General features: G+C 39.1%; 1 protein-coding gene across 2 annotated transcripts in view; it reads right to left on the bottom strand.

The window, feature by feature from the left end:
• Positions 1 to 14,404, bottom strand: part of GPATCH1 (G-patch domain containing 1) — a 41,569-nt gene that overhangs the window by 14,616 nt on the left and 12,549 nt on the right. For both annotated transcript variants that reach the window (XM_063111507.1, XM_063111508.1), the window contains 7 exons: positions 11,019 to 11,098; positions 5,397 to 5,601; positions 3,257 to 3,553; positions 2,071 to 2,249; positions 1,688 to 1,815; positions 823 to 959; positions 320 to 486 (listed from right to left, as the gene is read on the bottom strand). In XM_063111507.1, the coding sequence (XP_062967577.1) occupies positions 320 to 486; positions 823 to 959; positions 1,688 to 1,815; positions 2,071 to 2,249; positions 3,257 to 3,553; positions 5,397 to 5,601; positions 11,019 to 11,098 (1,193 nt within the window). The remainder of the gene's footprint in view (positions 1 to 319; positions 487 to 822; positions 960 to 1,687; positions 1,816 to 2,070; positions 2,250 to 3,256; positions 3,554 to 5,396; positions 5,602 to 11,018; positions 11,099 to 14,404) is intronic.

Genomic DNA, 14,404 nt, shown 5'->3' with positions numbered 1-14,404 from the left:
AGCTATGACTGAATCGCTGGACTATAGCGCAGGCCTCAGCAAACAGCCTGTGCTCCAAACCTGACCTGCTGCTTATTTCTATAAACAGCATTTCAGTAGAACACAGCTATCTATAGCCAGTGGTTTACATATTTGCCTATGGTTTCTTTCGCACCCAACAGCAAAGCTGAATCGTTGCAATGGAGACTGTTTGGCCCACAAAGCCTGAGATATTTGCTATCTGGCCCTTCCCAGTTTGCTGACTCCTGCTATCAAGTAACAAGGAGAAAAGCAAAGGCCACAATTAGCCTGGCAAAGAGAACCTGGAAGCCCCAAATACCTTATTTGAGAGTGATTCTGGTATATGCTCTTCATCTTTGTTTACTAAGGGACTGGACTCTTGTTTAGGTGGACCAACTTTTGATCTTGCCAAACTTAAAAATTCACTAATGGAATCTTCTTTCTTTTCTTGTTTATATGTATCCCATCTGGATGGTTTTCTCGACTCTGAAAGGTAGGACACAGACAAAACATCAGAATTAACAGGCAAAAGGCAAGCTCTTCATTACTGCTCTTTCAGTCACTCAGAATATTAGCACATTTATTACAGGCCAGGCACTGTCCCAGGTGTTGGGGATGTGACAGAGACAGAGCCCCAACCGCAAAGAGTAAACATCTGGCCACTATAATATGAGCTAATTTATGAATATGAGCAATTCTTTAAATGGAGGGAGAGCTTGCACCATGTGTATCCTTAGGACCTGACCATCCTCTACTTGTCTTTCCAGCAGGCTGGGGGTTGAGACTCTGCTCAGCACATTGACCCGAGGAGGACCTACTCACTGTCAGGCCCTCGGTGGTGTAGCACTTTTTCACTTGATGCTTGAGTTGTAGGCAAGGAAGCTGTCTCTGGGAGTGTCAAAAAGTTGAAGACAGAGTATTTGTCACGCTTCACTCTTGGTAGGCCAACTAAAGTTGAACTAGTGGTTGAGAAGAAAAAAATACATAATTTTAATACCAACTGCTAGGATAAAATCCACTTCCTGTAAAGCTTTCCACCTCATGTTTTTCACCAGTTCTCCTAAAAAGGTCTTCTAAAAAGGCTAAAAAGTTCCCCTAAGATGCTTTCACTTCTCAAAGCAGTTCAAGAACATAGAATAGCTGACTTTAGGACCCATGAGTTTTTCCTTCCTATAGAAAGGGCAAGAATTTAACTTTGAAAATGGACTCCCATTAAGGAAAAGTTCCCCCGATAAAAATATACCTAAATTTTCTGACAAAGTCCCTAATTCAATTGTATATGCTTTCTTGCAGTGTTTATAATCAAATAAGGAGTTGAACTTTTATAAAGAGAAAACATATGTAACATTTTAAATGTAAACTATATGAGCAACATTTAAAAGGTGGCAAATGAAAACCAAAACAAAACAAAACAAAAAAGGTAACAAATGAGGAAGGCATTAAGTTTTTGTAACTTAACGTATCTGAGTTTCAGTATGGAATGGTTTGCTATCTGGATTTTTTTTTTTACTAACAAATTATAAAAGTAATTTATTAAAGCGAATCTACAAAATTTTCACCTCCAAGGATACACAAGTAAGTTCATCTAGAAAAATGGAATTTATATGAGTACGTAAGGGAGAAAGTTAGTTTTAATATAGGGGAAAATCATTTTGTAAGGATGTAAAGGCAGGTTTATCCAACTTACTCTGGATAAGGGTCAGGGACATTAAACCTCTTACACAGAAGCTTGTCAGGGTGCCACTCGAATGTGTCTCGGGTGAGCTTCCCAAACATCTTCATCCTCACAGCCGATTGCTTGTCATCCACATCATTCTGGGAAAAGATGTGCATTCTGCTTTATCAAGTGGTCACACAATTGACCTGACTGATCTTCCATTTCAAAACTTTCAAGCAGTTTACAATTACAAAAGAGCTCGTGCTCTTTTTTTGCTAAAGTGAACTGGAATCTTAAGTATAAAATCATTTCTTATTCTATTAACCATGGGTATTTTACTCTTTTCACTGAAGGATTTAAAGTATTTGACTGCACAATGTTGTAACTTTAAAATGCACCAGGTTGGAACAGACCTCTTGGTCTCGAGGGACCTCAACTTGATCTGAACTGTCTTCCTCCTTGGCATGAGTGAATCTAGAGGACAAGGTCGAATGGGAAGACACATACAGCAGGGCTGCCCGCGCAAACTCATCCCGCTCACGGCCACGTTCCCACTCTGTCATACTGGGATCCAGACAACGTTCCAGAGCATCTGTGGTACAGGGAACAAGAAACTGTTTCACTTCTAGAAAAATCATGAGGCTTAAAGGGGAACATCTGGTGGGCACCACAGCGCATCCCTATGTATTTCACTGTAGGAAACACAAATTCTTATCCTCATTTTCATGGGCATGGGCCAGGAGTGGTACTTGGCAGGTAATGTTGCTCTTTCCTTCAGAAATGATGTTTTTATTGAATTCTGTCTATCACATATAACAGAGAAAATGACTTGGAAGGCTAATGCTTGATTAAATCTTCAAAAGCAAGGAACTTGTCACAACTTCCGGTGACAAGTTCTTGCCAACTATTGTCCTATGTTTTGGTAGAAAAACATTCTTTCCCTGAACTTTTTTTAAAATTTAACAAATAAACATTAGGGGTATGGGTTTTTAGTAGAGAGGGAAGGTACAGTAAATGGACTTGCACTCCTCAAAGATCTGTTTCTGAAAAACAACCCCTCTAATTTGCTGACAACCTCTCTCACAAGGACTACTGCATATAACAGCAAACCCTCTCATCATTCTTGCCATTTTTACTTCATAGATCACAGAGTGACTTTTTCCCCCCATGTAATGGTTCTATAGCCAGCTATCTTTTTAAGTCAGATTTTAGACTATGATTTGGGACTGATGGTTAGTTAGGATCTTAAGAGAAAGTGGGAGGTGATGCTGTTCTCTTGGCGTGAAATGCAACACGTACAGAAGGCAAGCATTTGCAAACAGTAAATGGTCTGTAATTTAATATCAGCCACTGCCAAGCCATGCTCTCTACTTAAACAGCTATCTTTGCGACCTGAGATATAGAGAAAAACAAGCTAACTGATCTTGCTTTCTAAGGTCAAGTGCCAGGGCCTGAAACCTCTGCACTGTTTGCAGCAGGACAAAGCAAAACCATGGGTGGAGCAGGATATTACAACTTCAAATCTGGGACTAGGGTGAGATAGTAAGAATGCTTACCTTTCCATGGCTGATACGTGAGAGACCCAGGCCTAGCACTCACCTTTTTTACCCTGTTTCATATGTACTAAGAAATCTTCGTATCGTTTTTGCTTTTCCGGATCTTTTGCAAATGGTTTGAAATTGCTGGCTTTTGTGGGGGCTGTCCCACCACCCAATGCCATGTGCCAAGAGAAATGTCCAACATCTGGAGAGGAGGGCTGGGGTCTGCTGCTTGGGGCATGTTGGGCTAGATTCCTGGCCTTGAGTTGCGCTGCTTTAAGGTCAGTTGCCTGCTTCATCTCTTTGATTCTCTCTTTATCTTTTTGTGACAGAAATTCTAACACTGAAGTAGCTGAACCTAAATAAAAATAGTAATAAGAAGGGATGAAAAGTATCACAATTACTATTTACGTTTTTGTGGATGTACATTTTCAGTATCACAAACTTATATAATTGGAATGAGTATTTTACATTTAGTGCTTTATTTATATTCATATATCCCTATGAACTAGATAGTACAAAATAATGAGACTCCTAATTTACAGTCGGCAAAAATGGAAGTCAGCACTTGGACATTAATAGGATAAGTGAGTGGCCCTAGGAGGAGGAACCGGACAACTGGGCTCTGGATGTCCAGTGTGTGTGGCCACCACTGCCACAGTGCTGCCAGCACAAACTATGGTGCAGAGCACAACTATCCACTAAGCATGCACTTGTGTCACACTCACTGGGCACCAACTCCACACCAGGGACTGGCTCAGGGGCTGGTAGGACAATGCATATGAGTACCCTCCTCTCATTAGTGACAGAGAAGGACAGGAAAGAAGCCAAAGATCAACACCAGAGGAATTTTGTGAAAAAAAACAGGGTGGCGTGACTGAGGGTGATTTAGATGAGTGGGCTAGTAGCGGGGGCGGTAGAGAGATAACTAACTTATACAGTGGTAAGGGAAGCTTGGAAGTCCTCTCTACAGAGATAACATCTGAGATAAGTCCTAAGTAAAAAAAAAAAAAACAACAACAAAGCAGGCGCCAGACTTGCAAAAATATGAGGGAAGAACAGAGGAACAGCAAACACAAAGGCCCTGAGGTGGTACCATGGCTGGCAGGTTCAAGGGGAAAAAAGGAGGATCCTGAGGCTAGACCGCAAGGGGGAGAAGGAAAGTAGCATAAGATATGGCTTGAAAAGTAGGCAGGCACAGGACTGTGGAGGGCCTTGTGGGGAGTCTGGATATTTCTTTAAGTATGAGAGGTACTGAAGGGCTTTCAGTGGGGTGCTGATACAATTTGGTTCATCTAGCTGCTGTTGAGGGGAATGGGCTGCAAAGGGGAAGGAAGGTTAATAAGGAGACAAAGAAGGAGGCTGCTGCAATAGTCCAGTAACAGTAGACGGGGGCTTAGACCAGGGCAGAAGTGGTGGAAACGCAGAGAAGTGGATGGAGTCCCCATGAGTATAAGAGGTAAAGCTGAGAGGACTTGCTGAGGGACTGGGTAGGGTCAGAAAAGGGAGGGAAAGAGAGGAGCTAAAAATCAAGATTCCTACATTCTGGTCTGAGCAGTGGGTCACTCGTGGTACCATTTACTGAGGTAGGGAAGACTAGAGGAAAAGCAAGTTCAGGAAGGAAGTGGAGAACCAGAAGTTCTGTATTGGTCGGTTATATTTCAGATACCTAATTAGACTTCCAATGACAATGGTGCATAACATGAGCCCCTGAAAGTCTAAATCAACCTCTCATAATAAATCTTTTTGCTGCACCCTACAAGGGATTCTCCATGTTTTTCCATACTTTCAGATTCACTCATTCCTTTTTTGGGCTGAATCAGGAAAAGAGTTATAATACCCTTTTCCCCTGAGAAAAAAAAAAGCATACTTTCCTAGGCTCTGCAGAGAAAGGGAAGACACACATATCCCTAGATTTAACCACATTCCTAGAAAATTATTAAAAGTCTGAAAACAGCTAAGCCTAAGACAAGGGTTGTGATTTTAATGACACAAATCCAAATCGATGGTGGAAAAACAAGTCTTAAGAAGTAAAGGATGTGTAAACTTTTGTATATGCTGTTCACAATAAACAGTGTTATTTCCACAGTTTGGGAATACAAAATCATGTTATAATTTTCAATGGGAGAACAACTTTCCATTTTAATTTTAACTCCATTTATATTAAATGTAATAATTTCAACCTTCTCCATAGCACATACCTTGAATAGGCATTTCTCCTAGCAACTCCCCCCGCTTGGAGGCATTCAATTGGTGCCTACTGTGTGTCCCATGGTCATGTACTGCCTTTCCAGTTGACTCTGATAATACCTGAAGTAAGTGGGAGTTCTCAGAAGTTGCAGCTACCGCAGGCCTGAAATAATGCACCGGTCGATAGTCTCTTGGCAATTCAGGGGGTGGATAAATCTTAACAAAAGAAAACAAAACCCAGAAAATAAAGGCTGTAAGAAGATCATGTCTGATTTAACTGGGAAAACCCATTACTTCTTAGTATTTTTAACCCTGCCCCTACCCAGGCCAACATTCAGCAGGTGGGTGGCACTGTCCATTCCAGATCTGGAGGGTCATCAGAACCACATTGTTCTAATGATCAGACATTCTGAATATCACCCCTGCCCACTTCTACACAGTGATGCTAATATGCATGCTTTATATGATGAGAACAATAAAGATGATAATAGATAGCACAACTTAATAGCCCACACAAAGAACTGGAACACTGTAAATCAATAGTAGTTGTACAACAGTAGTATGGAAAAAAATGAGACTGTCAAATTGTGCAACAGGCAAAAGTGTGAAATGATTGTGCCAGACTGGTTTAAAAGGTTTTAATATTCTTAAAATTATCCACCCTCTCTCACTAATGCAGGTCACAGCAGGAAACATTCAGTAAATACACGTGATGTTGAAATACTAAATGGAAAGAAATTTAACTGACTTGTAGAGGAAAAAACACAACTCAGTCGTGAACATCTTGGAAAAGTGCTTTGTAAAAGACAATTTTCTAGATATTGGTTTTTTACCACTGGGAGATAAATGTATTGTCATGCTCATCTGACTTTCTTTAAACATCTCTTTAGTGTTTTTCTTTCGAAAACATGAAAGTGCATTTTAGATAATACTACACTGAGCCATCTTGTAACTCAAGACACAGTAAGAAGAAGATTCTGGAGGGATATTTAAAAGATGACCTTTGGCCGAGCCTGTGGCGCACTTGGTAGAGTGCTGCGCTGGCAGCGCTGCGACGCTCCCGCCGCGGGTTCGGATCCTATATAGGACTGACCAGTGCACTCACTGGCTGAGTGCCGGTCACGAAAAAACGACAAAAATAAAAGATGACATTTGGGCTAGCCAGTTAGCTCAGTTGGTTAGAGTGTGATATTCATAACACCACAGTCCAGGGTTTGATCCCTGTACCACCCAGCTGCCAAAAAAATAAAATAAAATAAAATAAAAGTTGACACTTGAATAGACAACTGCTTTCTATTTCTGAGCAAAGACTGATTCTAGGTACCCAAGTTTACAAGGGTCTCAAGTTATTCATATGAAAAAACTTGTAATTTTGAAAAAATTTTCATGCCCATTTTTTTTAATGTAAAGTCTACTGTATAGAATACTACTTTAGAGTTGTCAGAGAACTTTCTCATCAGTTATCTCATTTAATGTTTTACAGTGAGTGAGATAGGACAAGTAGCAGCATAGATAACTATATAATCCTTTTTCCAGTGGAAGTAAGAATTATCTGTAAGCCTAATAACTGCAGGGCATTATAGAAGGGATTGTTTTAAAAATGTGCACAAGTGTACGTGTGAGAAAACGAAAACTCTGGTTAACAAATGACACACAGCTAGTAACTTGCAGATCTAATTAACTCAGTTTGGGGGTTTTTTTTTTACTGCATTGAGCTATGATTTATATTCAATAAAGTATAAATACATTTTAAATGTACAGTTCTATAAGTTTGGTTATACAAATACAGTAGTGTACCCAACACCATGAAGTTTTAGAACATTTCCACCACCCAAAAATTTCCCTTTTGCTCTTCTGTAGTCAGTCCTTAACCCTCTTCACCCAGGGCAGTCACTGATATGTTTTCTGTCATTACAGTTTTGACTTTTCTAGAATTTCATATGAATGTAATCATACTGCATATGGTCTTATGTCTGGCTTATTTTCACTCAGAATGATGGTTTTGAGAATTATCCATGTTGTTGCATTTAACAGTAGCTCCCTCCATTTTATGGCTGAATGGTATTCCACTGTATGATATGGTACAATTTGTTTATCCATTCACCAGCTGGAGGACATAGGGGTTGTTTACAGATTTGGGCTATTACAAATAATGCTGCTGTTAATATTTGTGTACGAGTCTTTACATGGACATATATTTTCATTTCTCTTGGGTGGATACCTAGGAATGGGATTGCTGGGTCATATGCCAAGTGGGTCATATGTTTTAACTTTTTAAAAAATTGCCACTTTTCCAAAATTATTGTACTATTTTGTATCCCCAGGAGCAATGTATGAAGGTCACAGTTCATAACCAATACAATTCCTTGAAGTTGATACGACAAGCAAACAGAAAGGACATTGTTGGGTGGGAGGGGGGAGAGGGAGGAGGGAGGGAGGTTTCGGTAATGGGCCACAATAATCAACCACATTGTGTATCGACAAAATAAAATTTAAAAAAAAAAAAAAAAAGGAAGAGGATTTCAAGACCCATTTCAGACTTATAGGAAACATTAATAAACTTTGCAATTTAAGATAAAAAAAAAAAAAAAGGTCACAGTTGCTCCACAATCTCTCCAATACTTGATATTGTTAGTCTTTTTTTTAACTAAAAAAAATTTTTATTGTGGTAAAAAAAAAATACATAAAATTTACTATCTTAACCATTTTTGAGTCTTTTGATTATAGCCATTCTAGGGGATGCAGTGGTATCTTGTTGTGGTTTTAATTTGCATCTCCCTAGGATGATGTTCAGTATCTTTTTATGTAACCCAGGTTTTTAAGTAGACTAAATTTAGTTTTCATTCCAGTATACCATGCTTTCCTTTCTAGAGTCCTTTTTTTGGTTTTGTTTTATTCTAGTCAGCTTACGTTGGCTTGGGCACAGTTTGCCATTGGCAACTAACTGTAGCTCAATCTCTAAGAGGCAGTCCCTAGAGTAACCAATATACAAGGCCCAGTGGTGATAAGCCACAGTAGGACCCTAGGATAGGAGAGACTTTTGATAAAGTAGCCTAAGGAGCCTTTCAATATTGTCTTTCATGATTTCTTCACTGGAAAAGATGGCCAGGGACCACCCCTTCCTTTTCAGTTTTTACTCTTCGAACCCTTACCGTAAAGGTTTCCATGTGCTTGTCTTACCTAAGCTTCTTGAGCTGGAGTTGTTTGAAGGATATCACAGGGAGGATATTTTTTCAGCCATTTATAGAATTGAAACAGTGATTTGTTTTTGTCATTTAAAGAATTTGAGAAAGAAGGTGCTTTCTAGGAGAAGATAGTGCTCTGTTTTCTCCGTCAGGCCACTTTCCAATGGGAGTAAGAATTAACTATAAACCCAATGACTGCAGTACATATAAAAACAATGGCTTTAAAAATAAAATTCTTGAAAAAAAAATAAAGAAAATTTAGAAAAGTATGATTCAAAGCTTAGAAAAAAATAACTTTAAATTAATTACTTTTAAATTCAGAATTCCTTTTTCTGGTTATGTTTCAGTTCCAAATTGAAGCTTCAGGCCTTATTTTTTGATCCAAGGTATTTTTTATTTAAAAGCTGACTGAACTAAAATTGAATATATATTTGGGAAATTTGGTATTTTTAATATTGACAGGCACTAATGATGGCAGAACAGATAAGTTAAAAGAAAGTATTAGATTATGTTATTTATGTATTTATTTATTTATTTGGCAGCTGGCCAGTATGGAGATCTGAAGAAAATATTAGATATTTTTAAATAACTGCACTAGGGCTGGCCCATTAGTTCAGTTGGTTAGAGCATGGTGCTGATAACACCAAGTTTCAGGGTTTGATCTTTGAACTGGCAGCAACCAAACACTAAACTAAACTAAAATAAAATAAAAAATTAAAACTGTACTAAATGGTCTCCCTTGCTCTTGGTCTAACAAACACATATTAATGGACACTCCTATTTAAGCTGTTTTCCATATTTTTAAGCTACCTGAAAGCTGGCATCTAGTCAACTCTGAACAGTGAAGTGCTGACCCTCCTCTGGCTATTGTTCTCAATCCCAGGTGCACACTGGATTCACCTGAGAAGTTTTAATAATACTGATGCCTGCGTCCCACCCCCAGAAAGCCTGATATAATTGAGGTTTCCCAAGCTCCCCAGGTGGTTGTAAGATTCAGACTGGGTTGAACACCTGACACTATAAAGTCCATGAAAGACTGGTGTTATCATTGCCAGGAAATTGTATTTTTTATCATCTTATCCTGATCACCTCTGAACACAGACTCCCAGATTAGCAAGAAAACACTCTCATGTTATCACCACACAAAATCCAGAGGTGCACGGCAAAAAGGAGGGGTACGTATGCAACTCTTCTTTATAACCTCCATTAGATTCAAAGCATTTCTTTCGCTCTGCCAAATCACTGTTGTTTGGCCTCTAGGTCCAGAAGCTATTATTTTTAGCCACATATTTAGAGAACTTGCCTGTCTGTGAAAAGCTAGGTGACCACAGCCCTCCTCTGAATTGCTCCTGCCCAAAGCCCTATTCCAGCGAGGAGCTCCTCAGGAACCCCCAGGACTTGGTCTCTCCATGTAGGGCACTTTGCCCCAACTGGCACCCTTGCTGGATGGGAGCTACTTGGGGCCAGGAGTTAGTCCTACTTATCCTTGAGCCCTAAGTCAAATGAGTACTTCATCATTTTTTAACTATGCTTCCTTTTCATACACGTAAAAAGCCCTCATTTTCCCATACCAGCTGGCTGCCAAAAAAAAACCTCTGCATTCTCTCTTAATCTCATTTGACATTTCTAGTAATAATGGCAGCTTACTATGATATGCCCAACACTGTTCTAAACACATTCTGCTCGCTGTTACAGCACATTAACTATCACAATTAAACAAATCAAAGCTGCTGTAACGCCAAACGCAGTTTTTCAGGCTGCACTGAACCCTGGCCTCTCCTGTTCTGGAGAGGAAGTCTTAGAGGTACTTAACGAATGTTTGCTGAACAATAAACGAAAAACTGATTAAAGTGTGGAACAATCTAAAAAAGGAATACCAACAAGGCAAATGGTCAGACACCCCCAACTAACTCCTGAGCATGTGTTTGTAAGCACGTGAGTTTGATAGTGGTTAAAGGAAGAGCACTGCTTGGCCTAAGAGCAGATATATGCGGCTGTAATAAAATCTCACAAAAATGAGACTATCCAGAAAGGCATGAAGAGCTCTCCACGGGACTTGACTGCCTGCACATGGCTTCTCTCCCTTCTGCTTGGCCCCTGCTAAGGAATTCAGGGAATTTTTTCTACTTTTCCTTCAGTTACACTGCCCCTACAATTATACCAATTTCATTCTTCCACCAGTTTCTAACATGTGTCTCTTTTAATAGAAATAACCAAAGTTTGGATTTAAAAGATTAGCAATTAGATGTTTTGAACACGATGTGGCTACTGACTGACACTTCTAATGCAGAATATGTTTTCCTAGATAATCACTAGTAATTAGACTGTTGCTTTTTGAAAACAGAATTGACTTATCTTTTCAATTGCTAATAACTCAAATTACATAGCAGCAAATATTTTAAGCACTAACCCAGTTAAAAAAAAAAAAAAAAAAAAAGTTTTTCTTACTTTCTTAGAAGATAAAGGTTTAGAAGCCAAGGAAAATCCATCCAAAATTTTGCCAGTGTATCGAAGATCTTTTTCTGATTCTACAAAATGATGTCATTGATTAATTCCAGAACTAAAGGTGATTAGAATAAGACAAAAGATGTCAGCTTTTTATCTACAAGCAAATAAACAGTACATGTCATACATGATATCACTCAAAGGGAGCAGTAAAAGGGAAGAACAAATGGTAATGCAAAACCAGCACACCTCTGTTGACTCAGTGACTGGTGGCCCAGCTCATACCATGCTTGGCTGAATAGGCTGCCCAGGACATGAGGCTGTGGCCCTCCAAGACTAGTACCTCAAGATTAATTTTAGAAAAAGTACCTTAGATCCTCAGCCAAGGGGCACCAAAGAATATACTGTATGGAGTAAAAGATCTCAAGAAAAACTATTGAGAGCACAAGCACAGATAAAAATAAAAACCATAACTGTGAGAGAGTTATTTCTAAAACTAGGTGAAGAACCATGGGGAGACTACCTTCCTCTTCCTTAGAAACAATACAAATAAGGTACAAAAGGCAATACAACTGGGTCAGCCTATAATCTAATCTTCCTACAAATTAAAATGTACTTCTGTCTTTCTCTCAAATGAAATCCTAACAGGAGACAAAGACCACAAACTCAGGAAACTGTATGACCGACACCCTCTGACTTAACAGCTGGGTCATGGAGGCAACCTCATTGACAAAGGCCCTTTGATTCTTAAAGATTTCCTGCACATAGTGGTTATGCTGAAAGTTCAGATACACAAACTGCATTCTGTACCAAAAGCCCTTCCATGACAACATGAGCAATGCAGCCTGCAGTGCAGATGAGCTAAAGTTTTCAGCTGCTGATAATGCAGCACTACCATATAACTGTCATCTCCACAAAATCGTTCTGTGTACTTCACCCCATATGCAATTTCTGTACCAGTTTCTAGAATTTTCTAAAATTCTGTATGGTAATTTGGGGTTAAATTCTACACTCTTGGAATTTTATTTTATTTTTTAGTTTTATTTTTTGTGTGTGTGGCTGGCCAGTATGGGGATCCAAACACTTGACCTTGGTGTTATCCGAACCACACTCAACCAGGTAAGCTAACCAGCCAGTCCCAGAATTTTACATTCTTTTAAAACCCAGAAATTTCTCTCTTATTAATTTATTCTGAAGAATTCTGAAGAAACAACAAATGTGCATACAGGTAGAGCCATAAGAATATCCCTTACAGTCCTATTGATCACAGAAAAAAACAAGAACAAAAGTCAACCACAGAGATTGGGTAAAATAGAAAGATTCACCCAATGAAAACTACACAGTTAAAACTATACACGCTGTAGCCCTGGGGGTGGGAGAGAAGAGGCAGCTGTGGAAGAGGGGCCACAGCAGGGAGGGACAAAGGAAACTCAGGAGCTCAGGGGGAGACACTGCCCACACTTGATGGGGGAGGGAATTAATCACCCAGGGGCAAAGGGGTTGTATAAGGGAAAAGTGAAAGATTTGGCCCAGAAGTCAGGTTTAAATATATATAAGTTGTTATATGTTATTAACTATTACAGAATTGACAATGTTAATATTATTAATATTGTTAATTAATATATATTGAATATTGATATAATATAATTATCATGATATATTAATATAGACATAAGATATTATCCGTTTCATTTCCAACCAGTTTCTAATGTATGCTTAATTAATAATTAATATATATCAATTAATATATTAAGTTATATAATAATACGTACTGTATAGTATTGGTAGTATTAATATTGGTTACATTAATAATTATATAATAGATAATAATAATATAAATGTTCATTAATGACATATAATCATATATTAATTATAATACAGTATAATATATTATCAATATGTTAATATTATATATCTTTTAAGTTATAAAAATAACAGTCTTGGTAGAAAAATCAGGAACTATAGGTAAGCAAAAGGAAGAAAGCACAAGGAGTGTCTAATCACCACCCAGAGGTAATATCTACTGATAATGGGTGCACACCCTTCCAGCGTCTTTTATAAAACCCTGGGTTCTTTTTGTGGCAATAACACAGGCAGCTCATGCTTATATTGTGCTAGCTGTGTGCTAGGCCTGTTCTAAGCCTTTTATGTAAAGTTAAATCTCCATGAGCTAGGTATGCCACTGTCATCTCCATTTTCCAGACAACAACACTGAGGTACAGAGAGGTTAAGTGGCTTACCCAAGGTCACAGCTGATAAATGGAGAGAGCAGGACTGGAACCCAGACAGACTGTCTCCAGAGTTTCTGTTCACAACCATCACACAAACTACCTCTAAAAGACTGTATGCACCTGCTTTTTTCTTCTAGAAATGTAAAATAGACATCATTTTGGGGGGTGATGCCCAATTCATATATTCTTCTGTAATACTTACATTATTTCAATATGTATATTTTAGACATATTTGAGAAGAGTTAGATCAAAGTTTGACTACAGCTAAAAATGTCTGAATAGATTGTTTTATTTCAGCTCTGACCTCCTTAGCTTATTTAGGTTGTTGTTATTGCTAGAATCAAAGAATTAGTAGATGACATTTATTCAGTCTTTGGAGCAGACAACATAGAGTTATGCCATTTAAGCTTCACGACAACCTTCAGAGCGGGTTTTGTCCTCAATTTACAAATGAGGCCTGTGATGCCCAGAGGGGTTACATGCCTTGCCCAAGGTCACACAGCTGGACAGTGGAGAGCTGGGATCCAAATCTGGGTCAGACTGACTCTAAATCACATGCTACTATTACCTACTCCATACTGTCTCCCCCTTTACCTTACCTGGAAAGAAAAACTGAAATACTACTTAGAACCACAGGATCTGAATCACCATAAACTCTGACTTGAAATTCAAGCTGTGTTGAATTTTCCAGCAAGAGCCCCCTAAGAGCCAGGGATTCGAGTGAGGAGACAGGCTGGATGCCAAGCTCCATTTTGCTGTAGGCAGTTGGTGTACCTATTACCTGGTCCATAGGCCTGGCCTTCTGACCTGCTGCATGAGCTGGCCTACTGTGGCCACCCACCTAGTTCCTCGAGCTCTGAGTACTTCCCTCTGATCTACTGCCAGCTCTGACCAGCAACATGGACACCTGTGCACACGTTTGCTCCTTCCCTTATTCCAGACCTTTCCCTCCTCCCTACCCTAATCTTATCGCAACAGCTGGCTTTGGACTTGGCCTGTTATAAACCCCACTTCTGTCTTACCTCCCACACTCTTCCTTTCTTCTCCCTGCTTTGTTTCCCACCCTGCATCTTTGACCAACAACTGCCAACTCCATGGAGACTGACACTCCAGTATCAATCTTGCAATCGCTTCTTCCTGATATGCTGACATTTGGTC

Source organism: Cynocephalus volans, chromosome 10, assembly GCF_027409185.1.
Source record: "Cynocephalus volans isolate mCynVol1 chromosome 10, mCynVol1.pri, whole genome shotgun sequence".
Classification (NCBI taxonomy): Eukaryota; Metazoa; Chordata; class Mammalia; order Dermoptera; family Cynocephalidae; genus Cynocephalus; species Cynocephalus volans.
Note: the sequence above shows the minus strand (reverse complement) of the source record. Positions and strands in the feature narration are given on the sequence as shown.